This window comes from Pseudoliparis swirei, chromosome 18 (genome assembly GCF_029220125.1).
Source record: "Pseudoliparis swirei isolate HS2019 ecotype Mariana Trench chromosome 18, NWPU_hadal_v1, whole genome shotgun sequence".
NCBI classification, from domain to species: domain Eukaryota; kingdom Metazoa; phylum Chordata; class Actinopteri; order Perciformes; family Liparidae; genus Pseudoliparis; species Pseudoliparis swirei.
Window position 1 is genome coordinate 7,151,180 of NC_079405.1, and position 27,982 is coordinate 7,179,161.

Sequence of the window (27,982 nt, forward strand, 5' to 3'; positions counted from 1 at the left end):
TCGGCTAAGCTAGATCCAGTGGACACTGAGGAGTTTTCTTAGGAAACTGGACACAAATCAAAGAACAAATTGGCCGCGACTGTTTTCATTGAAGATGAGAATTAGAGATAAACCTTTTTATTTTTGTTTTTGGGGTTGGTGAAAAATTGTGACGAGGACAAGCAGATTTTAGTCGGTCAATGCAGTCCGATTTGAAAATGATGTAACATCGATTCTCTTTCTCAAGCATTTTTTTCTGGCATTGCACGTGCATGCTATGACCAATGAAGATGTAAAAAGATCAAATCAGCTCTAATGCACATCCATCTTCAGCTGAGAGCTTTTTTATTATTAACACCCTTATCAAAATGCATCCTGTCAGTTCTTACGAGGAGACCACAGCTCTTCTCAGAAACCACACACACACACACACAAACCAGTGCTTCATGTGAGCGAAACTATTGCTGCAGGGCACTGCAGATAGCGAGGTCCCTCCCCTAAATTTTATTAACTGTTTTTTAGAGTGAGAGAGAGAGTGATCAAGGATCTGGAGGGGAAGCGATGCGCTGAAATCCAGTCTTGCTCAAAGCTTGAACAAAATGCTGAGGATTAACTGCTCAACATCCTTTCGGGAGCACAAGGGACACACATCGTGTAAATGTGGGAACGAGAAAAAGTACTTCTTTGAGCTAGAGAAAACACACATCTTGGAAGATGCTTTTGCTGAATCAAAACCCAAAGTGGAGGTATGACGTTTTAACGACCAATTTACCGATTTTTTTTTTTTGAGTCGTAGAAATGTCTTCTTCTCCTGGTATCAGGCGTCGGGAACATGTGGACATGATGTACATCTCCATTGAGACGGCTATTGCGCTGGCCTCTGTGGTGGGGAATGTGGTGGTGGTGCTGGCTGTGTGTGTGAACCGGGCTCTACGCAACACCACCTTCTGCTTCATTGTGTCTCTGGCCGTGGCGGATATCGCTGTGGGGGTTCTGGTCATCCCTCTGGCTATTATCATCAGTCTGGGATTTAAAACTCAGTTCTACACCTGCCTCTTCCTGTCCTGCCTGCTGCTGATCATCACCCAGAGCTCCATCCTCTCTCTGCTGGCCATCGCCATCGACCGATACCTGCGCGTCAAGATTCCCACCAAGTGAGGATCTTTTGCGAAACGGTTATACTTTCATTTTAAAGAGTTGCAAATTGAGAGTGAGACATAATGATGGAAAGTAGAGATTAGTTTGATTAAGATGGTGTTGGATGGTGGAAGTGGTGAAGACATTGTTTAGAAAAGCATTACAGTATCGAATTGCTGTGTTTATTAATGTCTTTACGGTAAGAACAATAGAATATTCATGATTGAGAGTAATAGGAAGCGGATGTCATTTTCACGCTCGTTATCTATGACTGGTTGTGATTTCCTGTTCGAGGACAATGTAGCTTGCATGAAAAAAATAGCCTCTGAAATATGTAACTGACGTGCTATTTATTCACGATCATATTTTCGCGATACGGCATGCATCAGTGCCTTACAAGTCAAATTCAGTACATTTGACTAACTTTACACACAATTACCAAATTGTCTCTCAGAATCAACATGTAGGTGAGTTGAATTCCTTCCTCAAACAGCAAAAACCTTCAATTTCCTGATAATCCTTCGATATCTAAAGTCACCCGAATAGTAGTAAGAATTTTATTTCCTCTCTATGCTTTTAGAGTCTGGGCGAGGTGGCTCTCAGTGTCTGACATGGCCATATATCTGTGTAAGGTTTATTGTAAATCAATGGGCTGGACACCAAAAGCTTTTAAGAAAATGAAAACGTTCCTGTCTGCCTAGATAACGGACTTAAGCACAGTTTGATACACGACTTTGGCATTTGCCTATATTACTTTTTCTTTGCTAATGTCAAAGCTGGCACTTAACCCTCCTGTTACCTTTAGGGTCAATTTGACCCCATTCAATGTTTAATGTCGGTGTTCTTTGGGGTCAATTTGACCCCAGGCTGTTTTTCACTGTGTAAAACATATAAGAAATATCAACTTTTTAATATATTTAAAGGGCTATTTAGGTAGTCAACAAACAAACATAAAGTACCTCACACTTTAACTTGGAAAACAATATTAATTCTAATAATTTTCTGGAGGTTTTAATTGCTGGGGTCAAATTGACCCCGAGGGTAAAATATGTCAGTAAATATAAAGGTAACAGGAGGGTTCAACATTGAATGGGGTCAAATTGACCCTAAGGTAACAGGAGGGTTAAGAGACATCCGAATAATAATCTATGGAATGGCGTGTTAAAAAAAACAACACCAATGTAGATGGGCAGTATGCATTTTAGTTATTAAAATATAGACTTGTCTTCATTTGTGTTCCAATAACTTTGCTCAGGTACAGCACCATAGTGACCCAGAAGAGGGCGTGTGTGGCAGTGTGTCTGTGTTGGATCCTCTCCTTCCTCACTGGATTGGTTCCAATGATTGGATGGAATAACCGCAATGCTCAAGGAAACCTCAGCAGTTCCAGCGACATTGTCTGTGAATTCACAGCGGTCATGAGGATGGACTACATGGTGTACTTCAACTTCTTCGGCTGGGTGGTGGCGCCGCTGTGCATAATGATCACCCTGTACGCCGAGATCTTTCGGGTGATCCGGCGGCAGCTTAATCGGCGTGCTGAGGCCACGTGCGACGGAGAAAGGTACTATCGGAAGGAGCTGAAGCTGGCCAAATCTCTGGCCCTGGTGGTCTTTCTCTTCGCCGTGTGCTGGCTGCCGATACACATCATGAACTCCGTTCACTTCTTCTGCCCGAAGTGTAGCATACCCAAGTTTGCCATGTACTTTGGCATCTTCATGTCCCACGTGAACTCGGCACTCAACCCGATGGTTTACGCATTCAGGATAGAGACGTTCCGGGTCACGCTGATCAAAATCAGTCACCGCTGCATCTTATGTAAGCCAGCGGAGCCCACCCGGTGTCCCACCGGCCCTGACGGAGAAAGTGGATGTAAACCTTTAACAAAGGACTGAAGCACCTCTGGGACAGCAGACAGCGAGATGGTGCAGCGGTGACAACCATGGGATTATTTGAAATGTCAACCTATTAACCAACACAAAAGCAAAGCACGTCATTGAAACTCGGGACAAGTTCATGTCTGACCCATTCTTGATTCATTGACATGGATCAATTTGAAGAAAATGTGCCTGCAATCGTAAAAATGTAAAAACATGCATTAATTATTATAATTATGCATTGATTTTTTTCGCTCAGGATTTCCTTAATTGATTCATATTGAATTATAATAAATATGTCAACATAATAATTGATGCAACACACATTTCGTGTGAACTGGAAATATATCAGAATAAACATGCATAGCTTCTTTTACATTACATTACATGTCATTTAGCTGACGCTTATGTCAAAAGCGACTTACAATAAGTGCATCAACCATTAGTACAAACTCAGAACAACAAGAACTAGAACGGCACTCGGTAGAGCGCATACCTTCGCATATCACAAGATTGGGCATTGAATTATGAACATTTTGGCATTAGTTGCATGCCAATTGGACAAAAATGTATCGTGCTCTGGTAAAAAAAAGATGTTGACCTTTCCATGACCTTGACCTTGACCTTTGACCCGATTGATCCCAAAATCTAATCAAATGGTCCCCGGATAATAACCAATCATCCCACCAAATTCCATGTGATTCAAGAAGATTTGACCTGTTCATGACCTTTGACCTTGACCTTTGACCCGATCGATCCCAAAATCTAATCAACTGGTCCCCGGATAATAACCAATCATCCCACCAAATTTCATGCGATTCGGTTCAATACTTTTTGAGTTTTGCGAATAACACGCATACAAATAAATAAATAAATACAAGGCGATCAAAACATAACCTTCCGGCATTTTCAATGCGAAGGTAATAAAGAAAGTATCGTTAATTAATGAAAGCCACACTACAAAAATACCATAAGTAAAAGCCATGTAAGTGCCACTGAAGTGCTAATCTGTTTTTAAGTATAGTCTTCATTTAATATACCAACATTTCATTTATAACAATGCAAATACATTCTAAACAAGAGTAAGAATCTACAGCTCTGCCATCAGCTCTGTGTGGGGCTGTATTTAGGTACAATGGTGCTGTGAGCTAAATGCTAACATGTTGATGCTAAGCAGCAACCTCCAGTGCTGAGAAATAAAGCCAGCGCTAACATGCTAATAACTGCAGTTCACCAAATGGCCACTTGAGAATGGCTCCAAAAGCGAGCCCTATGTTAAAACTTTACCTAACTTAACTTTACAGCAGAAATGAACATGTTATATAAGCTTAAAGTCAGGCATAATGATGGAGTGGTCGCTTTGAGTGGCAGGTGGGTGTTGTCTCAGGACGCTAGCTGCTAGCTTACCGCTATGCAGCGTCACCTTTCCTAAACTCCACCCGCAATCCACCTTTTTGCATATTTTCAGAGTTATGCTGTGCCATCACTGTCAAGATGGCGACGGCCGGAGAAACCCACTGTCAAAGAGATTTCGTCAATATTTAACCATTTTAGACTGATCAAAATAAGGAAATTATAACAAATTTAATTATTACAGTTCATCCCGAGGGGAACGTGAAGTTCTGTATCCACTTGGAAACCCATCATGCAAAGAGAGATATGTGACTGGATAATTAAAAAAAACGTTGACCTGCTGGTGGCGCTAGAAAACAAGTCAGGAGATCAGCGAGGATTCTCCCTGTGGACGCCATATACGTCGGTACTTTCTATCATGACAACCCATCACACAGATACACATGTTTCTTCCCTTTTTTCCCAGTAAAAGGTATTTTTCTGTTTTTTGAAGAGTTTTTCCTGATCCGATGTGAGGTCCTGAGACACGGATGTCGTATGTGTACAGGTTGTAAAGACCACTGAGGCAAATTCTGGGCTACACAAAATAAACTGAATTGAAATGAAAAGTGAGATTTTTACTTGGTATACAAACATTTTCATGTGAAAAAAAAAAGCAGAAGTCAGGATGTATTGGGTCGGATCAATAGAGAGGACAGTGTGTTCTGATATTTTATGTTTCACAGAAAGCCATTCATTATACAGCGAAGGGGAAGTGCTCCGCCTAGAATGCAAATTAACAATAAAGTCACGAAACCAAATGGGACAGAACCCCGACAACATTAAAAGCAATCCGGAAATGAGTCTGTATCACAGGATGCCAGCATCACTTTGCCTAATTCAGCTGGTTTCAGACATATTTCAATAGCTGTGACAGACATTTGAGTAAATTGCACAGAGATCTTTATGCTGAAGTCATTTATTCCAACTCTAAAGCTGAAGCTTTGGCTAAAGCAGTTCTGCTTGGTCATCAGTTTGACTTCTGCCTGTTTTCTGTCCATGTAACACCACTTCAACTCATAGAACGTAATGCAAGATGGAAAAAAGATGGTTTAGAATGAGCATGTATAAATGTTTTTTTGTCATTTGATATGTGGGTTTATTTTCCCGTATGCTGCTCCCACCTGAGACGTTCACACATGAACATGTTTGCGTCATACGTGTGTCACCATCTGTCGCCTTCATCCTCGATGAGGGATTTGAAACTGCTGATGTGGTCTAATCCCCAGCCCTCGTCTTAGTGAGTGAGGTGCTGCATAACCGACGAGCCTTTATACTACATTTACAAACCCACACTCCCGTGGCTGCTGGCCTGTCGAATGCTGAAGGGCCACACATATGATGTAGCTGTGGAGACAAAAAAAAAGCCAAGAGTCTCAATTTTGCGTGAGAATCTTATCTTCTTCCTAAACTAATCTTCTTTGAGGTAAGATCCTTCACATTCATTCTACAAAAACAGCTTGCAAAATTAAAGATTTGTGAAGTTCCATACGGTATATCTGTATTTTAGTCTCCAAAAGCAATATATATATATTGGTATTTTTGATATCCTCAGACAGTCTGAGGGAAATTTTCAGCAGCGAACTATCAAACACCGTCAAATGGCTGACACGGACGAAGCAGAGGGGGGTCAAGACCCGGAGGCCCCAGAGGCAGAGCTGGATAGCGAAGATGCGGCCCTGAAACACTTTGGGAAATACTTTGAAGACCAGCATGCGCAACCATGGGAGCAGTGGACCTTCAGAAGAAAGGCTAACTTTTACATGGACCGCATCTTCCTCGGGTTCTTGGTCATTTGTTTCATCGTGTTTATGGGAGAATGTACCTATAAAATATGGTATGTGACAAACTTGAAGAAGATTGCAGAGTTTGGTTCAGACCTGGTGGTCTTTCTGTTCGACTGGCTCTTCGCACAGGACAGACAGGAGGAGCTTTTTGAATTGTAGTTTGTGAATGTGAATGTGACCCATGCATCATGTTTGGGTGTTTTCTACATTCTGGCATTACAAATGGCAAGTAAAGAAGTATAGCTCCGTCAACTAGAGATAGAGTAATGTATTGATGATGATTTATAAACTATGTTTTAATGGTGAATTAAAGGAAATAAATGATGCAATCAACTGAATCCTTGTTTTGTCATTGAGTATACTGCACACACCATTTTTAGAATCTAAACACACAATACATTTAAAGTCAATCGCGGGACAATTTAGAACGAAGAATCAGGTTTCAAGGGGTATAAATTGAGCTCTGGCCTAGAACACTGTTTTGAAGTAGTTGTACTTTACTTTTTTGCTCTTCTCCATTTGTTTTACATCTAGTGACCAGTTACTTATCATTTCACAATCACAATCAAATCATATTTCCTCGTGAAATAATGTTTTAATTATGCAGATCATCCAACCTAATTGTTTTAACATCATTTTTGAGAAGCTACATCATCAATATGCTGTGCCTCAGTAATAATACTCCTATAATATAATATAACAATCTAAGATGGGTCATTCTGCTGCCAAATGACTTATGATACTTAAAGTACAGTTTCCCAGGAATACTACATGTATACGTCAACAATATTATGAAGGATTTTTACATTAATTGCTCCTTTCACTTTCTTAAAATGTATCAAAACCTCTGGCACTACTGTAACAGATGCAATACGCCATTTTTCTTCAGAGATAGATTGTACTATTATTATCCAAAAATTATTAGATAAACTGTTGACATGATACACCATTTAACAAGCTGACAGAAAATGGATTTTTCATAATTTTAAAATGCTTACGTCATTTTCAGTGCAACAATAATGAACATGTGATGGTTCTTCTTCTCAAATCTGAGAATTTGCTTTTTCTTTAAATTATTTGTTAGTTAATATATAATAATATAATTATTTTCATAATAATTTGGAAGTTTGTTTTCTTTTCTTTTTTCCACATTGAGTACTTGTAATACTTTAAGTACATTTTCTTCATTATACTTACATACTATCACTTTCAATGTAATACATTCAAGTATTTTTAAAGTATTCAGCAATTACTAACCTATTAATGTAAAGGATCAGAATATTTCTTCGACTACTCAATGTACACACTTGTGGTAAACAGTTTAACAGCATGTCTCCATCGAGGCTTATTTCAACATATTCCTTACAACACTAATGCAAAAAAAACTATCAATAATAATGACAATAATAAAATAAAGCAATGAGTTTAATAACACACTATATATATTCAGAAAGTTGTATTGTAAATACTAGATAATCACAGTGTTTTAGTAAATAATGGAATAAATGAATACATTTCTTTAACCAATGTATTTAAACTCGTTCTCATTGGTTTATCGAAACGCTGACGTACATCAGAACGAACCAATGAAATCAACACGCTATACCCCTACGTAACTTCCGGTTTACCCTCTTCCTCCTTCCCGGATTTCTTCTTAGCGTGACCGACGTTTCGTGTCTCTTTAGACTTAAAGTAAGTCCATATTTGACTAATGTAACATGCGTGTGTAAATTAGTTGACGTCAAACTGTGTTTTTAAATGCGACGCGTGCTCGAGGCTTGGTTTTAGTTCCTGGAAAATGCGGCGCTGCTTGGAGGAGAAGCCGATGTCACAAGCGGAGGGCAGCTGTCGTTAGAAAAACACCAGTCGCCATGATTTTTTCTTTTAGCTTTAACATTATATCACAAATGAATCACAGCGGCACAGAGTGACGCTGCTGGAGAAATAACGTTACAGTTAAAAACGGTGAACCTCTTAACGTCGACATTTAGTTATGGCCGTCTCGTGTCCAGTCTAAAAATAGCTTAGATTTACGACAGCTCAAACTGACCTCAACATGGGCTCCTCCCTTCACTCATTGCAGATGAATATTATATTCAGCCCATATATGGATGAATACTATATTCAGCCCATACATGGATGAATATTATATTCAGCCCATACATGGATGAATATTATATTCAGCCCATACATGGATGAATATTATATTCAGCCCATATATGGGATAAATATTATATTCAGCCCATACATGGATGAATATTATATTCAGCCCATACATGGATGAATACTATATTCAGCCCATACATGGGATTCTGGTGTGTAACGTCACGCTGCAAAGTCGTAACCTTATGTTTGACGTGACGTTAGTTAAAAAAAAAAGCTGCCAAGTGGAGTAAGCATGCGTAATGACAGCATGATAATACTAAATTAGGGTACTTTTTTCCGAAAATATATTTGTATTCGTTCAAGAAAAATTCAGTAATATTAACGTGAGATGATTGTGTTTAGTCAGTTACTAAATAAATAAATGCATGCATGAATAAATCAATAAAAAAATAGTAGTTTTCCTTTTGTCTTCTCTGTATGAACTGAATGTGTTTTCTGATTTGTTGATAATAAGCTATCTGAATACATCAACTTGGGCTTTTTGTGCATTTAAAATTCAAATCTAACCAGGAAATAATCAGTGGGTTAATTGATAATGGAAATATTTAGCAAAGAATATTACCATCTATTCATTATTTGCCAAATTCATCATTCTAAAATAGTGACAACTGGCCATCACTATCAAATTGGTTCAAGTTTATTTAATCAACATTCCCAAACCCTAAAATAATGACTGATTTGAGACAGGAATTACACCACATCTCACCCCTCATCAGCGTAATGATTTGAAAAGCAGGAACCAGAGAATTTTGGGCAATTTAGCTTGAAAATTAATCATATGTTTTCTTGCTGCTTGGATTTATGAAGAGGACTAATAATGTATTCTCTAAATTAAGAAACTGGCTGTTTTAAAATGGTGTATTTATCCAAATAAATTCCTGTCTTCCTTTAGTTATTTGTGCTGTATTTTTAGTGTATTAGGATGGAGTATAAAGTTCCATCAGCTTTTAAGACATGCAAGCCTGTAGTGTTATTATTGTTTTACTCTCTCTGAGTTGCATAACTTTCATAGTTACACACAAATTGTTCATGTTGTGCATCTTGTCTGTCGATACAGAATGCGTTACGTGGCCGCTTACCTCCTGGCTGTGCTCGGTGGAAACACCAGCCCCTCTGTAAAGGACATCAAGGCCATCTTGGGCAGCGTCGGAATCGAGGCTGAGGATGAACGCCTAAACAAGGTAGGCCATTTAACAACGCCATATTATGAAATTACAAAAAAGTATTTTTGTGAGTTTTTGCCTAATATTGTTCCCCTTCTGCAGGTCGTTAGTGAACTTAATGGGAAAAACATCAATGAAGTCATGAACTCAGGTAAAGGCCTCTTCGTGAACATGCACTGAAGCTTCCAAGATGTTGTATGGAAGAGCTCCCAAACGTATATTTGTTTCCTCTGTCCACAGGCCTCTCGAAGTTAGCCTCCGTACCAGCAGGTGGCGATGTGGCGGTGGCTCCTGTCGCAGCTGCTGCTGGGGCTGCACCTGTTGTTGGTATGTGTCCAACCCTCATGCTTAGCTTCAATTTGATAACTTGATGTTTTCAGACTTACTTTAAGTTCTAAATTGCATTATCATTTATTGCATTTTGATGGCCTTAACAAATGACTGTGGCCACATTTTCCAGTTCTACAATAAAAGTTACCTTTATTGGACATTAGTGCTGCTAAATATTCCTCCTGGCGTCCATCTGAAGTATTAACTGAAATTTTTTCTGCCGTCTCGTTTCCAGCGGAAGAGAAAAAGGAAGAGAAGAAAGAGGAATCGGAAGAGTCAGACGAAGATATGGGCTTCGGACTCTTCGATTAGTCTGTGTTCTGTTTCAAAAGCAATAAAAATGTAAAAGGTTTACACGCATGACATTGTTTTTGTGTCTTCTATAATTGGTTTAGAATTGCTCTCACAACTTATTATTATTATAATAATTTTAAAGGATATTACCATTAAGGGTTCACAAAATAGGTGGTCTGGCTTTTTAAGAGTTTGATGTTAACAGTTATTTTGTCATCGGCTAAAAATAGTCCAGACAGGGCAATGTTTCATCATCATTAGGCAATCAGGACCCTGCATGTGGTCAGTCTGGCCAGCTGTTGGCCAAAACCACATAATGGCCCCGGCTTAAAGGGAGAAGACTTGATCCAACACACAGAGTCCAGACCACAACTCAAAAACCTGCTGCCACTTTGCATTGTACGGACACTTTGGTCATTTCATGTATTTAATAGCCAAAGTTAATGTTTTGTAAGGCCTCTAAGAGCTTTATAATAATAATATATAATAAACATTTTATTTTCAAGGCACTCAAGGTCGCCATGCTTTGTTCTTATTTCCAGTCATTCAAATACTGACAAGTTGAAATGTTTTTTCTTGACAAATTTAGAGAAGAGGTCAGGTAGCTGGTAAAGTTCCTCAATAAGTAAGGATTCAAGTGATCTCCATTTCGAAGTTCCTCACGGTGGAAGTGTACTTTTAAATGAATAAAAGCATAGAACTAGTCGCGCAGCAGAGCCGTCATTAACGTGTTTACATATTTGAGGTATCGGCCTGTGATGCAGTATTTGCCCTGATAGGATCAAGTTACTGGATACGTGGTGTGAAAACAATTCGTCAGTCAAATCACAATTCGTCTTTTGTTGGTTCATTTTTAATTAATTCACATTGACAGCTCTTCCAGTCACTGAACTTATCACTTACGCAATCCTGAAATGTGACCGTAAAAAAAATGTGTCAACATAGTACAAAAGTTTTGTTCAAAATGTCACTTTTACCATCGGGAAAAGAAGCGCAACAATGTGAAGGAAGAAAGAAAAAAAACACACTTGGAACGTATTATGAATTCAAAGATCTCGCTTCACAGTCGCCACCAATTTGCATCCACGTCTCATTTCTCTCCAGCCTGCCGCCATCTTTTCCCCGACGTACAGTTACACGTGTTGCTTAGCGCCGTGCTGCCGAACGCGCTCGAATCCCTCGTGAGACCATTAGTTCTGGCGGGGTGGAAGTGGGAACCTGTTCCACAGGTGAGAGGCATCACTGCACAGTGCACACGCTTTCCATCATACAACTGACAGTCACATCTCATAATTACATCTTATAAATAAAAAATATTGTACACACACGTCTGACGTTCAGCTGATCAAACCACACCGAGCACACAGCCGATACCGGGACATGTTCATTTCAGTCCTGCAGGAATGTACCTGTTTGTTTAATTCTTTCTTCTTTTTAATTTTTTTTTACACTTTCGTGCATGCAGTACAGAAGGTATGTGGTACGACTACAGAGGTGTGGCAGTCAAGGTCTCGTTACATAACTAGCTGTGCTTTATCTATATATATAAGACACACACACAACACACACACACACACTCCCATCTGAAAGCTAATCCGGTATGAGCCTCCAGCTGTTTGACATGACTCATTCAATAAAATGTCCCTTTGTCTTCTAGCGAAAGGAGGGATTAGATTCCTTGGTATAAAGGAAAGTAGACCTTAAAAGGAGCAGTCGAGGACAGATCTCCGTGAGGCGTGTCTGCTGGAAGGAGACGTTATAAACACACTTCTTTCAAACTCAAAACGCAAATGACGACGACGTTTGAAGTTATCGTGACATACAATGTTGCCCAGAACTAAAAATGCAACTCTCCGATCAGTCCGTTGTTAGCTGTTAACCAAACAACGCCGATCAAAACAACACATTAAAAGTGCGCTAATTGCTTTGCGTGTCTGGGCACAATGTGAGATTTGGTTTCATTATGACAAAATATCACACAAAATTTGAGCATTAAATTAAACATTTTATTTGAGTATGTGATATGGATGCCAGCATTCATATAAAAAAAACAAATGGTGTCACATTTCAGTCTAGCTTCTGTTGTACAACTCTAGAAGTGTAAAACAAATATTGCAGTCGAGTTTATATACATATATATATATATATATACACTATAAATCAAGAACTTATAGAATTTCAATGGTGGATTTGTATAAAAAGCGTCACATTTTCATTGAGGAATCAACTTTCTCAAATATTGCCACATTTTAAGACAGCACTTAATATTACAGTTCACAATTTGAAAAGTAAACTTTCAAATCTACCAAAGGCATTCAAGTGGTTTTTTTCTTGCAGAATATTTACACAGATTTTCTATGGAAAAACAGCAAAAGTGGAATGAATTCAATCTTACAATGTGCGTTATGTTGTGTTTGTGTTCTGAGAAAAGGAGGAATTCATAGTTGCAACACATCCATAACCACATCTTTGGTTTTCAGTCATCGCCGTCAGACCTTGGGTGATCTGAACACGCCTGGAAAAGAGAACAAAAAGCGTTAAACCAAAACACATGTTGGTGACTGTATATACGTTTGTGCCATTTTGCCAATTAAAAAAAATATAGAAACTGAATCATTTTGCAGACTGAATACTTAAAAGTATAGAGTCGTCTCAGTTCAATAGGTCTGATTCCCACCTGTTGGTATTCAAATCGGTCTTGTAGGTAGCGGTACCCCAGGCCGGTGATGTGGCCAACGTTCTGCTTGTTGAGCCCGGCGATTCTGGCTGTGAAGTCCAGCGTGAAGGCCAACTTCACCAGCTCCGGGGCCGTCGGCAGCACAGAGGGAGGCTTGTGAGCCGGCGACGCTTCCGTCTCCAGGTAGGCGTCGGCCAGCTTCTGGAAGGACGAGTACGACATCCCCGTGAAGAAGTCGCTTAGGCCCGGGTAGTCTTTCAGCTGGAGGAGACGAGGAGAGGAAGGCCGTTAGTAAAAGGACGGAACACTTTCACTGCGAATAAACACATACTTGAAAAAAAAGAAAGAGGAACAACCTGTAAATCGCCTGTAATACATATTTTATAGTCCCCTTTTTTCGTTATCGATTAATCTTCGTTTGGCTCTCTCCGAAGGCGGTCGCATTTTTCTCTCCCTCTCCTCCCCATGACCTTCCCTGCTTGGCTCCTATCGTCATGTCTTGTCTTATACTTGAGAGACTCTCTCCGCATCGCTCTTCGAACTAAAAACCATGGATTTGATCAACTGGACTCTCAACGCAATTGACACCATCTTCTCGACGAGAAGCTCGGGTTCGAGGGAACCTGCCCGTCCTGCCGGGACGTTTGCAGCTGGTTACACGATGGACGCGTGGGAGCGTCGGCGTGTCGTGTTCCTAGCGGCCCTTTCCGTGGAGGACGTAGAAGACATCTACCTATTCGGAACTATGATTACAGGATTTCTGCTGTTTGGATTTGGCGCTGCCCTGGCTTATCGGAAAATTAAGGAAACGGTGACAGCTGTTAAAAGCCCCCAAAGGCTGCCCGAATGCACTGGGTAGAGTTGTTGGCACTCAGACTGTGGCATTAAACCGCCAGAATGATAACATCGTGGAGAAGCTGACGGCTCTGCAAATGAATTGGATCGATTTGAAAACCTATTGGAAAATGGGAGGAAAATGGAGGGATAGTAGTTGCGCAAATTGAATGCAGCTTCTGGAAGACCAAACAATCCCAATCTTATCTGCTTTCGGCTCCCCCAACCAGAACGGGCCTTGGCCGAGGCCGCTACTGGAACAACAACTCCCCTGAAGAGCTCTCTCATTCCCTTCCCCCTATCCACAGACACCTGTGGTTGTTGTCTCCCCAGGACCTTTCAAGGCTATCTCCATGGCAACGACCATCTTGCGGACTGAGAACTCTGTCTGTTGTGGCCTGGGGGAGGACGACATACCAGGCCACGCACACACGAACTTTCAACACACTGATATGCATTCACTACCCTCACCCCCATCCCACGCCTTCGCCTGCTTCGTACCCCCAGTGTGACCGGACGGGGTCTGTGACTGGCGCCGTAATGGCTGCTGGACCGGCTGGCTGCTTGTCTGTGCTGGTTACCTTCTGCCCCCCAATGGCTGGCCTTAGATCACCCAGTCTTTGGCTTACCCCCCCCCCCCCCTCCTCCATGTTGCAAGTCATGTTTAAAATGTTTGCGCTTATGTGCTCTCTCTCCTCATGTTATGCTGTAATCTTCATCCTTTCTTGCCATTTCGTTGCCTCTGTACCTGTACTCTAGCAACGACAATAAATTGAATCCAATCCAATCCAATCTGCCTATTATCTTCACGATCAATCTTTTTAAAAAAACGTTGAGAAATGGTGGTGAATCACAAGTTCCTGGAAGCCCGAAGGCGATGTCATCACATTGCCTGATAAACGCTGAAGTCACAGGGCACGCTGTATTTTGATCGCGCGCCTCGTGACTCTCCCTACACTTATCACCGCTGTGCACCCTCCCGCCGCTGAAATGGCGTTGAATGATTTGTAATTTGTGAAATTGGGCTATACAAATAAACTGAATTGAACTCGTGCGGAGATAAAGATCAGGTCAGCTGTCTCAGGCACTCACAAAGAATCACAGGCTTGATGACAATCAGATGTATGAAATGGTGACTTTTCCTTTTTAAAATAAAAACTTGTGTCATGGAGTTTGTACTTTTTATGAGCTTGACTTTAGGACCACATTTATGGTTTAACGATGTGGTTTCGCTTTCTGTAGAAACTGCTGAAGCTCCAATATACTTCATACATTCATTAACTAATGACATCGTCTCTCGGTATTAATCCCAATCGGTCCGAAGCGTTTGAAGCAAATTATGTAAATATTCCCCAAATGATCACCTCAAAACAGAAATGAATACTAACCTTGTCGTCTATGGCGTCCCCCTCCACCTTTGTCAAAGCAATGATCCTCTCGATTATTTCCTCTGAAACAAAAACAAGAGGAAGTATGATCAATAACGCACGAAGTTATCATGAGAAATGACTCATACACAACTTTCCCTGCTCATGACGTGACACGCCGCAGTCATCAGAGAAATGCTGGCGTGAAGTCAACCGATTGGCTTTGATTCATCACAAGAGTTACGGTCAAATTAAAAATGAATGCATTCTAACGAGGCGTCGATGGTGCACTCGAAATTGAAAGGGAAAAGAAACCGGTTCTCACCATCAGAGAGACGTTCAACTTCCTCATTTATTTGGACCTCGTGGACAATTTTCTCCAGTTCCTCCGTCACGTTCTCGTAGTAAGTGTATGTGGGCTCCACGATGACGGCTGCAAAGAAAAAAATCAGTTCAACGAAGACGTTACGACTATTTCTGATCAAATGTAATCATATTTGTCATTTCTATTCACGCAAATAAAGCCCTTTCATGCCGTCACCGTCATTAACCCTCCTCTTACCTTCACATTTACTAACATATTTTACCCTCTGGGTCAATTTGACCCCAGCAATTAAAAACTCCAGAAAATTATTAGAATTACTATTGTTTCCCAAGTTTAAGTGTGAGGTACTTTATGTTTGTTTGTTGACTACCTAAATAGCCCTTTAAATATATTAAAAAGTTGATATTTCTTATATGTTTGACACAGTGAAAAACAGCCTGGGGTCAAATTGACCCTAAAGGTAACAGGAGGGTTAAACCTACCTTCAACTAGAGTGATGTCGGCGTGGGTGAGATCTCGACTGGCTCTGTTTAGTTTTGTGGGCGATATCCCCCTTTTGGAGAACCTTCTTCTGAGGGATCTGCTTCTCGACGACTTCTTTCTGCGCAAGTTGACAATCGGTGGGGGCCCGGAGACGTCCCCGCTGTCGGAGGCCTCCGCCACCGGGGGGCCCTCGGGTATCGTCAGAGCGCCGTCCTGCTCGTCGTCTTTCTCCTCGCTGCTACCCCTCCGGGAGAAAATAGCCAGGAAGCTTTTCCAAAGCGAGGGCTTCTTGTTCTTCTTGGGTTTTTTCACGGGTTTCTCCGATTCCGATTGCGCCGGACGCGTCTCGGGCTGGTCCGGTTCCACCGCGGAAAACGTACCGATCTCCCCGAGTTTTAGTCCGCCGCCCAAGTGAAGGGAAGGGTCACTGGAATGTCGTCTTGGCTTTCTCGGCACCGTCACCCACTTTTCTTTCCCCGGTGGCCTCTTAGACCGCAGGGTGCCTTCATTGAGGCTGAGGCTGCGCTTCACGTACACATCCAGCAGACGCATTGTGTCCTTGTGAGGCACGTAAATCAGCTGGCCGGCAGAAGGCCGGGGTGTTTTTGTATTCGTTTCCATGGTTGGAGGACTACAAGAAAAAGAAAACATCACACATACGTTCGGTTAAAAATACTTTCTGTCAGAAGATACTCGAAGCTCTTTGGAAGAAGTCTTTGCAGCCATAACAATTAGTCGATCGACAGACAGATTGCTTGTCTCAGAATTTGCTGCTTTTGTGACAAATTGTCTTATGTAATAATAAATGGAATACTTCTGGGATTTGGCCAAACAAGCCACTTTAAGATGCCAATTAGTTTCCCCCCCCCCGCTATTTTCTGACATTGTTTAAGCCAAAAGATTTGTTCATCATAAAGAATAAATCAAGTTAATGATTAAATAAGTTGGTTAAAAATAAAACAATTCTAAATAAATCAGGAAAATTGTCAGCAGATTAATTGATCATCAAAGAAATCTGTCACAGAGGTTCCATCCAAGTAATAATCTTATTATCAATTATTTGTCTTGTTTGGTTAATCATTTGGTCTTAACAAATGTCTTTTTTTAAACAATTATATAAAGCCCATGCCGACTTATTCAAATAACTTATTTAGTCTGAGGAGCAGAAGAACACCTTAAAAGGTATTCAGATTTTCACCCCCAAAAATATTATTTGCATAATTAAGCAATTATCAAAAAAATTACCAACTAAATTAGTTCGTCATTTCAGCTTAAACACTACAAATATAGCGAACTACTGTTGTACAACTTGCTGGTCACGTGGACCACACACAGTCCTGCCTTGTATTGTATAACACTCTGCTACTCTCTGATGTCGCCGCGGCAGAAACGTTCTCCAACTGCTCCAAAAGAAGAGGAACGAGTGAAACGAAAGCAAAGAGACAAACGTACGTCGCCATTAAATGTTCCTGAATGAAACCGTGTCGGTGAACTCACGTCTTCTCCCTCAGCTGCAGGAGAACGGCGGGGCTCAGTCCCGGTGTCGGTGAGGAGACGCGGGCGTCGTGTGATGGTTACCGGACTCTGCGCAGCGGGTCTACCTGCTCACGGTCTCTCCGCCCATGTTTGCACACGTCTCTGCCCTCCTGCCTCACCTGGAGCCGGTGACGTCACTGAGAGAAGTGCGGCTGAGGACAGAAGAACTCTTCCTGCTTGGCGCGGGCTGACGTCATGTTTGCGCACTTGTTGTTGGTTTCGCCGCAGCTCCTCGGTTCAGCTGTCAAACTTCCCCTCCGCGCGCCGGCCGGCCACGTTTTACAGGAAGTAGCAGCTGCAGACGCCATTTCCTATCAGAGGCGCCGGCGGGCTCTCCGTCCTCGTGCCCAGTTTCGGCCGTTTGATTAACCGAGATGTATCGGGCTGCAACTATAGTCATTAATCGATCAGTGGTTTGGTCAATACGATGTCAGAACACAGTGAACAGTGCCAATCAGGGTTTCCCAAAAGCCAAGATGATGCCCTTAAATATCTTGTTTTAAATATCCGGTTCATTATAGGAAATATTTCACATCTGAGAAATGTTCTTTCTTTAAACATTTTTTTTTTTTAATCACTCAAACTTATTAATCGATTACTGAAATAGTTGGCAATTCATTTACGAGTTGAAAACTACTCAATGCATTGTTGCAGCTGTGCTTGGATACATTTAGAAGTGTGTCATAACAACAAAAGCTGCAGACCAATGGGTATGCTCCGTAAGGTCTGTGTTCAGTTGATGGTCAATAGCTATTCTTTCAATATTTGCATTGTGCATTCGCCATATTGGTTTTACGTTGCATGTTCATGTCTTTCAACTTCTTGGGACCATGTTGGACATAATGCTTAGAGGTGAACATAGTTTTACTTCCCTCACTTTATCTTATCACCTGTATCGGTGCACCTTTGTAGATCAATATACACATACAATCAAAAGGAATTAAGAACTGGAATAGGCCGATAGTCGGCCCATTAGCTTTGTTTTGACATTTTTAGTTCATGGTCAACTCCGATGCTGCAGTTCAATAGTGTTGCATTATGCTGGCAGGTGTTTCTAATAGCCCATCAAGATGTCAACAACAACAAAATAATTCTCCCGATCGAGAGATAAAGAGATCCCACGAGGCTGTTTTGCACTTTTATAATCTAATTAATCTTTTAACACAAGCAACCTGCCGGTGAACTGACTGAACGGACCCAGCTATTATGACTCAGACAAGGGTTAACAACATTTCGTAATCATGGGTTTTCTCTCCAGTCTGCAGATATGAACTGGGATCGGCCTCATACAGTTGTATTGCCGAGAGTTCCGGAAAGGGGTAGTATGAAAATCGTTTTTATCCCAGCCTCCTTTTTTCATACCGATGAGTGATCTCTAGCCTTCTTTCCCGGAAACGTGAACGATTTTCTGGAACCGAAAGCAACATTACCAGTTGTTTAGCTCGAGGTGCAGCTGGGTTTAGAGTTAACAAAGCGGCTTCTTGTTTATTTGTGCTGCGTCGAGAGACAACAGCAGACTGTAGTTTGCCGAGAGTTCCGGAAAGGGGTAGTATGAAAATCGTTTTTATCCCAGCCTCCTTTTTTCATACCGATGAGTGATCTCTAGCCTTCTTTCCCGGAAACGTGAACGATTTTCTGGAACCGAAAGCAACATTACCAGTTGTTTAGCTCGAGGTGCAGCTGGGTTTAGAGTTAACAAAGCGGCTTCTTGTTTATTTGTGCTGCGTAGAGAGACAACAGCAGACTGTAGTTTGTTCACTAGTGGGTCCTTGTGACTCCTATCAGCCTGAATATTATTTTTCCTTTGTCATACGCTTTAAAATAACATGAGATTTTTCTGATCTGGGACACAAAGCCGTTTTTTTCACATTTATTGCAATATTTAGACAGAAAGTAAATTTTAATGGTCAATTAATCCACTTTTTGTCAGATATAGTTTTTTTTAATGTAATTTACAACGGACCTTGGAAATAATATATAACAAATCCATTCCTGGATGTGGGTTTGCTTATGTGTAGTACCACAATAAGGCCACAAGGTGTCATGCTTTAAACAGTCTTATCACTGTAGAAGAAGAAAATCTAATTCTGTCCCCATAAAATCAATATTTTTCAAACATGTCACTTTTCTGTCAGCAGAGGTTGAGTGCACCCAAGTACATTTCACTGGAGTATTGACATTTCATGCTACTCTATACTTCCACTCTACTATACGTGTTGTACTTTTTACTCGACTCTATTGATTTTTACTTTACAGATTCACATTTGTCACACAAAACAAATGTTAGGCATATACAATATGATGCTCTATGATATATATAATACCAAATAATCTACATATTCGTAAAAATGAGCTACACCAGCTAAAAAAATATTCAAAAAAACTCATAAGAAAACTTCAACTTTTGATATTTCTTTTGAAATTTTGCAAAGAATGATAATTATGTACTTTTAGCTAATTGAGATTTTTAATACAGGACATGTAATCATGCATTTTTATCTTGCAGTATTGGTAGTTTTACTTAAAGAGTACCTGCACACGTAAACATGTTTTTTAAAGGTCTCAACAAAAAGATGAAATATGATTTAATAAAACACATCAATGCTGGTGTTAATATTAATATTTCTAACCAAACTTCTAACAAATATATTTTCATGGTTGGAAATGGCTAAAATTCCTTGCGGAGAAGCAACACACACAGGAAGACGTTTATCCACTATCCCTTTATATATTAAATAGAAGGGCCAAATTCAATATTCAGAGCATCAATATAGCATCAACAAACTTAAATGATCAGAATTATTCACTCGCCATGCTCTCACAGTTCATGTTGAGATTTTAAATGCACGGTTACACAAATTGGATGCTTACGTATAATGTAACAATGCAGTTAACAACTAAATATTTAAATGATTTATTACTTCTGGAAGCTTTGGTTTATGTACTGCAGTATTTTCCATTGTGTGAATAATTGAGGTAATTATTATCCAGATTCCTCTTTGTGATGCACTAATCAGCTGGATGACCCTCACTCATTTTGTCTTTCTAAAATCTCCATTGCAAACATTTGTGCTCGTCCCAGATGTGAAGGGCGGCCTGTGGGCGCCTGAAAGGAACCCAGTCGGGTCCCGGGTGATACTTCAGGACACCGTGTTCATCTTTTCTGGGCGTTAAGCAGGAAAAATGTGGGACTCACATTTCGTCCCCCATTGACCTGACAAGGCTGGCGCACTGCAGCCGAGCAGTCGTCGTGCAGTTACCTGTCATAAATCTCTCTCCTTGAATCATTGCGTGCCTTCTCATGGGACTCCCCTCTCCAATCTAAAAAAAAACTGTTTTATGGGAACTGGTGCATCCAGGCAGAGCAGAACAACAGAGTACATTCAGATGGATACTGGACAATGCAATGGCTCCATTAATGTATACACCCAGAATTATGAATTACCTGCGTACTCCAAATGCTTTATTGTTTGGCTATTTTAATTATGAAGAACTGGACATCACACATGTTACTTTAAATCACTTTGAATTATTTAAAATGGACCAAAATGGCTCTTGAATAATTGAAACCTTTTCAAACAAAGTCCTTCTGCCATAAACTCTCCATCAGTATCACAGTAGTTCCTTGTTATGTCACCAAATGGAGAATAAAAGCTCACCTGTTGATGTGGAACATGGTTTAATATTTCTCGACAGCATCTGAATCTCCGCTTATAAAACTAGAACGGGCACTCGGTAGAGCGCATACCTTCGCATATCACAAGATTGGGCATTGAATTATGAACATTTTGGCATTAGTTGCATGCCAATTGGATAAAAATTGACCGCTATGGTAAAAAGAAGATTTTGACCTTTTCATGACCTTGACCTTTGACCCGATCGATCCCAAAATCTAATCAAATGGTCCCCGGATAATAACCAATCATCCCACCAAATGTCATGCGCGTCAAGAAGATGTTGACCTTTTCATGACCTTGACCTTTGACCCGATCTATTCCAAAATCTAATCAAATGGTCCCCGGATAATAACCAATCATCCCACTAAATTTCATGCGATTCGGTTTAATACTTATTTAGTTATGCGAGGAACACGCATACAAATAAATAAATAAATAAATACACGCGATCAAAACATAACCTTCTGCATTTTCAATGCGAAGGTAATTAACAGCTAGTTGAAAGTCAAACTTAAACTTGATGTATGAATGTTGAGGTAACGCAAATACAGAAAATGCCTGTGTCTGTTATCTTTGATAGCTGGCATTACATTATGCGGTTTGTAATAGCCCTGCATTGGCTCTGACTACTCTTATAAAACCAGGTAATCACAATATAAAAGATGCTAAATAATTTTCTAAAACTGGGCACTGCAGTTTCTAGCAAAGGTTTATGATAAGTAAACGGTGTAAGTGTTGGGGACTATTTTCAGCCTCCGCAGCAGCATGATGGTGTGAATGGGAGCAAAAATAAACCACAGCGGTCGTATAATGAAGGAGCATTAAGGCCGACTGGTCTGTTTTTCTTTAGGCTTTTTTGGACAACAATAAACATATTCAGCACAGAGGGAGGAGGCACTGGACACTGACCTCGTCCCCTTGTTATTACATCTATTTTTTTCCCCAAATTATTTTGTGCAGGAAGACACAATAACTGCCCTGGTTATTTCCGTAGGATCACTTTATGGTTGATTTTGGTCTTTGAATGAGATTTGTTGACAGCAAGAGGAATAAAGAATGACACCAGCCTTACCCATAATAACGGATGGAAAAGACTGATTTACTGTTTAACCATCACCCGGATAACATCAGTAAATATATTCAGAATCATAATATCATTAATTTTCCAATGCAACACATTCTACAGAAATAGAATAACAGCTCGGGACAAGGAAAACAAAGCTGGACAAATCAGTATAAATGATAGACATGACTGTTATGTACTCAAGAAGGCGCATATCACAAGATTGGGCATTGAATTATGAACATTTTGGCATTAGTTGCATGCCAATTGGATACAAATTGAACGTGCTGTGGTAAAAAGAAGATTTTGACCTATCCATGACCATGACCTTGACCTTGACCTTTGAACCCAAAATCTAATCAAATGGTCCCCGGATAATAACCAATCATCCCACCAAATTTCAAGCGATTTAAGAAGATGTTGACCTTTTCATGACCTTGACCTTGACCTTTGACCCGATCAATCCCAAAATCTAATCAAATGGTCCCCGGATAATAACGAATCATCCCACCAAATTTCATGCGATTCGGTTTAAATCTTTTTTTGTTATGCGAATAACACGCATACAACTAAATAAATAAATACACGGCGATCAAAACATAACCTTCCGCATTTTCAATGCGAAGGAAATGACGGAAATGCAAAACCCACGTCTGATTGTTCCTAGTAAGCAAAGTCAGGGCACAGGATCAATGGCTCAAGTTATTCTGCAGGTGAGCGGCTGTTGAACTTTGATCAATATCAAAAACCCACGAGGATTGCGTTGACACTCTTCGAGGCGCCGCGAAGCGGCGGCGCGTTCGCTCTTTCATCAAAAATGTAATGGCAAGGTCACGGCACACGGCGATGGAGCCCGACGCCACCGCGCGGCCCTGTCCCGCATCCAGGAAAGTTCACCGTCACCGGCGGCAACCGGAGACTTCGGAGGGATTTAATCCCAACACTAGCTGCCCCGTTCCAACTTTGACTTTGCCCTCTGCGGGGCGTGAACCACAGGACACAACCTGCTATCTGTGCCCTTCTGAGATTGGCTGAGCAGTAACCCAATCCACCGATATGACTCCGGAGCTTTCTCGTGAGACCCATCCGATGTCTTTTCTCGAAGCAGAACACCGACTAGAGAGCAGACAGAAGAACGCCGCCCTGCAACGCTGGTATTTTTAGACCCATTAGGGGTTGTATTGTACAGCCTGCTGTGTCAAGTGATTGGACACTCGCATCGGTCGCTGGATGGATTTCTTGGGCTGAATCTTTATCAGTGGCCGGATGGATGTGATCTCTTCGTAGAACACCTGATGAATTATAAATGACAGCCTCGCATTAGCTCTGACCTTGCCACAGCTACCTGTCGGTTAAATGCGAAAATGCCCTCAGGCCTCGTCTTCGGGGGTATCGGCGTACGATCAGTGACCGGCAGGGCAGATAGGGCCGCTGACCTGACCGCTGACCGTCGACTTCAACAGCTTCGTCTCATTGAGTAAGGAATCAGCTCGGACGCCACACGGTGGGCTCGGATCAACAACAAAAAACATTGTTTCAGGGCTTTCAATGGTAAGATGTCCTCGGTGGGACGGTTTGGGACCGTGAAGTATCAAATGAAACCGCCAGCCCCCCTCAGCCTCGGAGGCCAAGATAGATGATCTTATACATTATTCATTCACTCTGCATATTTAATTTGGTGCGTTTGCTTCTGTAGACATCCCAGTCAAAGACATAGCGGAGCTCACGACACAAAAATGTCCCCATCTAATGGAAAGAAAACACTAATTTGATCAATATCCCCAACAACAACAACTCAACATGTTAGCTTTCCATCTCCTGCTTCTTGTCCTTTATTTCTAGCCGTGTTTTACCCTCCTCATTTGTTAATGAAATAACAATCCGATCCCCCAGTTTGCTATCTACACCGTGGCACCAGAGATATATATTGATATAAATATATTATTAAAATAACAAAAATACACTCAACCTTTTTCCCTCTTCTGATTGGACTCACTTGGGGATCATTTTTGAATGGGGGGGGGGGGAGAGAGAGACAGACAGAGAGAGATAGAGAGAGAGAGAGAGACCATCGTGATACCATCCTAGAGAACCCGCCGTGAGAGGGCGTTTTAACAAGAGGCATGAGGTGATAATGAGTATTCAGCCCTGCAGCAAAGCACACTGACACCTCTATCCATCACTATTATTTTAGTTTAGAAACTTTTAACTTCACTCGATGTCACAAGTCCAATTTATCACAGAAATCATCAGAGGGAAACTTCTCACAGTTAATATACATGTTTAATGGAAGGCACTCTTTACAGGATAAATAAAACATTCTGACTCTGTCTACAGTTCAACGTTGACACGTACAGTAACAGTCCTCAAATATGAAGTGCTTCATAACATAGTAAAGTGCTGAGTACCAATGTGACTAACTGATGTCACCTTATTGCATTTAATTTTAATTTATTAGTTATTTCTCTTTCAATAGGTGAAAAAACATTTGTTTTTCCACCCACACGTCATCATTATTGCATATTGTAGGATTATTAGAAAGGCATTGATTGTGTTACTACAACTGTACATCCGCTGCCATTCCTGTACAAGCTGTATTTATATTTAGAATAAATTCACATACAGTACATTTTCAAGATCGAAATGTGGCATGCATAAATATAACCAATTTCTCGATGAGACAAACCTCATCTCTTGTTGTCATCATTTCACAAATCCACTTGAAGCATCGGCTTTGCCTATCACATGGAATATATTGATCATCACAATACGATTGAAAGACTAATATATTTAGGTACATTGAATATATCACACTTTCAGTTACTGATAATAAGAGTGAGACCTGTTTTCGGTATGCCATGCAATACAAAGGAGATGGTAAATGGAGAAATGGTCAAATACAAGTGTGCAAAGTTGTTGTTTTTTGTCTTTGTTTGTATTCTCTGTCAGACAGAAGCATACACACATCTCATATTTCGATGCACTTTGAGAAATGTGCTTTCCCTGCCAACAGCTGATGGTGTAAAGCTCCGAAAGTACTCGGAAAATAAGCCTCCAGCACAAATAATTGATCCGGTTCTTCAAGAGTAAATTCACATTGTGATAATATCAGGAGGTGATAATCTGGTGCAAAATGCCAAATAATATATTGGATACAAAATAAATAACTTGTGATTTTTTTTCTCCAAAAGCTGCATGCAACTACTGCATGAACGATGATGCGATGAATCTGAGTGCAAACGTATATTTTGCATCTACAAGAGGAATAGCAGACGAGCGACTACTTATCGCGCAGATATTGTTACGCTGCGTCATACGGAGAAGTTCTGCCGGCTGAGCATTCACAACTCTAGATCTGCTGATAAGACGACGTGTGCTCTTGCCTTACACGGGACGCATTCACCTGTCCTTGAACATCTTGCCAAGTTCTATCTCGGTTCTGCTGAATATGAAGAAGGGGAGACAAACTTTGAGCTCCGAGTTTACTTTCGACTTTTCTTTTCTTTGGTGGGAGGCACGCGCCGTTATCCAGACCCTCCGGGATCATTCTGGTCAAAACGTACAACTTGATCACTCTGACGCCTACATTCTAAATGCTAACAGCACAAATGAGCCATCACATTTGTCTTCAATTTCCACTGGATGAAAGATGATAATTATACTGCTCTTCTCATCAGAGTTCACTGACAGAGTAGTCGCTGAGTTGTGTTAATTGCACTTTGACACATCCATGAGCAGACAGACAACTTGTGTAAAGGCTGTCTCACCACACAGGGCCTGTTAATACTGTGATAATACGCACACGCGTTCGCCATGTTCGGAGAACAAAACAGTGAGAAAGATGAACTCACCGCTGGATATGTTTTTCATGTCCTTGATAAATATGTCCTCTATGAGTGCGTGCCATTTTTCTCATTCTGCCACGTGCCGTTGCTTTTGTTCAAAGAGGGCGTGCTCCCATACTTGTTTGCGGCGGATATTTTCAGGGCAGCCTCTGCCGCTGTGTCCAACACCAGTTTCTCTTCCTGCTCAGTCTCACGGTGGTAGAAGTAGTTAAAGTTGGAGACGATGACGGGCACGGGCAAGGCGATGGTCAGGACCCCGGAGATGGCACAGAGGGTGCCCACCATTTTGCCTCCGATCGTGATGGGGCACATGTCTCCGTATCCCACGGTGGTCATTGTCACCACGGCCCACCAGAAGCCGTCAGGGATGCTGACAAACTGCGTGTGGGGCTCATCCACTTCTGCAAAGTAGATGGCACTTGAGAATAGGATGACTCCGATAAAAAGGAAGAAGATGAGCAGCCCAAGTTCCCTCAGGCTGGCTTTCAAGGTCTGTCCCAAGATCTGAAGCCCTTTCGAGTGTCGGGAGAGCTTAAAAATTCGGAAAACTCTCACCAGACGGATGATTCTCAGGATTGCCAGGGACATGTTCTGGCTGGTGTTCAAATCCTCATCGGGGGTCGTAGCCAGCTCGGTTCCAAGGGTGACAAAATAGGGAATTATAGAGACGATGTCAATGGTGTTCATGATGTTATTGAAGAAATCCCTTTTGCTGGGGCACACCACGAAGCGGACACCCACTTCAAAGCAGAACCAAATGATGCAAATAGTCTCCATGATGAAAAAGGGGTCTGTTAGATACGCGAACACGCTTTTAGTGGCGGAGTGACGACGAACAGAACCGCCCAGGGTACCGTTGATGAGTTGTGTAAAACCCGGCGGAAAGTCAGTGTCCTCCCTGAACTCCGGCAGAGTCTCGAGGCAGAAGATGACGATGGAAATGACGATGACGAAAACAGAAACCAGAGCGACAGATTTGGCTGCACTGGAGCTTTCTGGGTATTCAAACAGGAGCCAGAATTGTCGTTTCAGTTCGTTGGTGGGCAGAAGAACCTCCGGCTCTTGGACGAAGCCTTCGTCTTCGCGGAACTGCTGCATCGCCTCATGGCCCAACTCATAGAAAACCATTTCATTCGCAAAAACATCTAACGGAACGTTGGCTGGTCGGCGGATTTTCCCCCCCGACTGATAGTAGTACAGAATACCATCAAACGACGGGCGGTTCCTGTCAAAGAAGTACTCGTTTTTCATCGGGTCGAAGTAGCTTGTCCTCTTCATGGAGTCACCCAGCAGCGTCTCTGGAAACTTTCTCAGGGTACTGAGCTGGGTCTCAAACATCAGGCCTGAAATATTGATGACAACTTTCTCGTCTTTCTCCTCAATTACGTGCTTTTCAAACAAGTCTTCGTTCTCGTAGACGCCGTCGGTGGGAGACTCGCTGTTGATCAGGAGCTTCAGATTAGAGATCAAGCTGCAGCTGCTGGAGATCGCTTTGGTGGTCAGAGTCGGAGGAGAGGACGGCGACAGTCCTTCTTGACCGGAATGATGTCGACGTCGTCCCCTGTGCGGCGTCTGGGGAGGAGAGCTCAGACGGTGGGTGAGCAGATCGTCATCGGGGACCTCTGACGGGGGTGACGTCGGGTACCCCGAGTCATTCGGGTCCCCCAGGTGGATGCCGACATCGTCCATGTTCTCAAAATCAACAAGCGGCACCTCCATTGCTCACTAGCTCCGCCTATCAGCCCGGTTGGGTAGCAGGAGACGGAGGGGACACCTCAACCGGAGCCACGCTGAAGAACCTGGCAGGGTCTCCCTCCTCCTGGTTATCATTCAGGCAGCTGTACGCTACGTTTGGATTCAGTCCTCTTTGTAATCTGGAGAAGAGGGGGGGTGGAAAGCAGCTATGTTATATTTTGTTATGTAGTGCGATACAGTTTTGTGGGTGAAGAGATCTTTCTGTCAGCTCGTGTTAGCGTCAGCGCATAACTTGCCATCTGTCACTGTGCTTCTACAGTTATGTTTCTTCCCTGTCATTCTCTCCAATGAACTA

The 27,982-nt window shown here is 41.7% G+C and overlaps 3 protein-coding genes and 1 pseudogene across 4 annotated transcripts; 2 read left to right on the top strand and 2 right to left on the bottom strand.

Moving 5' to 3' along the window:
- LOC130209074 (adenosine receptor A1-like) lies at window positions 1–6,510 on the top strand (annotated as a pseudogene).
- A 1,274-nt stretch (window positions 6,511–7,784) lies between these two features.
- Window positions 7,785–10,183, top strand: rplp2 (ribosomal protein, large P2). The gene is made up of 5 exons (XM_056437473.1): window positions 7,785–7,864; window positions 9,396–9,519; window positions 9,604–9,652; window positions 9,742–9,828; window positions 10,067–10,183. The coding sequence occupies exons 2-5, from the start codon at window positions 9,397–9,399 to the stop codon at window positions 10,141–10,143; spliced, it is 336 nt and encodes a 111-aa protein (XP_056293448.1). The 5' UTR covers window positions 7,785–7,864; window position 9,396; the 3' UTR covers window positions 10,144–10,183.
- A 1,926-nt stretch (window positions 10,184–12,109) lies between these two features.
- LOC130209023 (uncharacterized) lies at window positions 12,110–19,745 on the bottom strand. 2 transcript variants are annotated; one of them, XM_056438522.1, is made up of 6 exons: window positions 17,264–19,745; window positions 15,811–16,442; window positions 15,329–15,436; window positions 15,025–15,086; window positions 12,803–13,063; window positions 12,110–12,640 (listed from the first exon to the last, which is right to left on the bottom strand). In XM_056438522.1, the coding sequence occupies exons 1-6, from the start codon at window positions 17,269–17,271 to the stop codon at window positions 12,602–12,604; spliced, it is 1,110 nt and encodes a 369-aa protein (XP_056294497.1). In that variant the 5' UTR covers window positions 17,272–19,745; the 3' UTR covers window positions 12,110–12,601. The 2 variants fall into 2 exon arrangements, with proteins under 2 accessions (XP_056294497.1, XP_056294498.1); XM_056438523.1 differs by having other exon boundaries at window positions 17,309–19,742.
- A 6,232-nt stretch (window positions 19,746–25,977) lies between these two features.
- On the bottom strand, window positions 25,978–27,651 carry LOC130207887 (potassium voltage-gated channel subfamily A member 10). The gene has a single exon (XM_056436625.1). It carries the CDS (start codon window positions 27,649–27,651, stop codon window positions 25,978–25,980), a length of 1,674 nt encoding a protein of 557 aa, XP_056292600.1.
- Window positions 27,652–27,982: the final 331 nt, after the last annotated feature.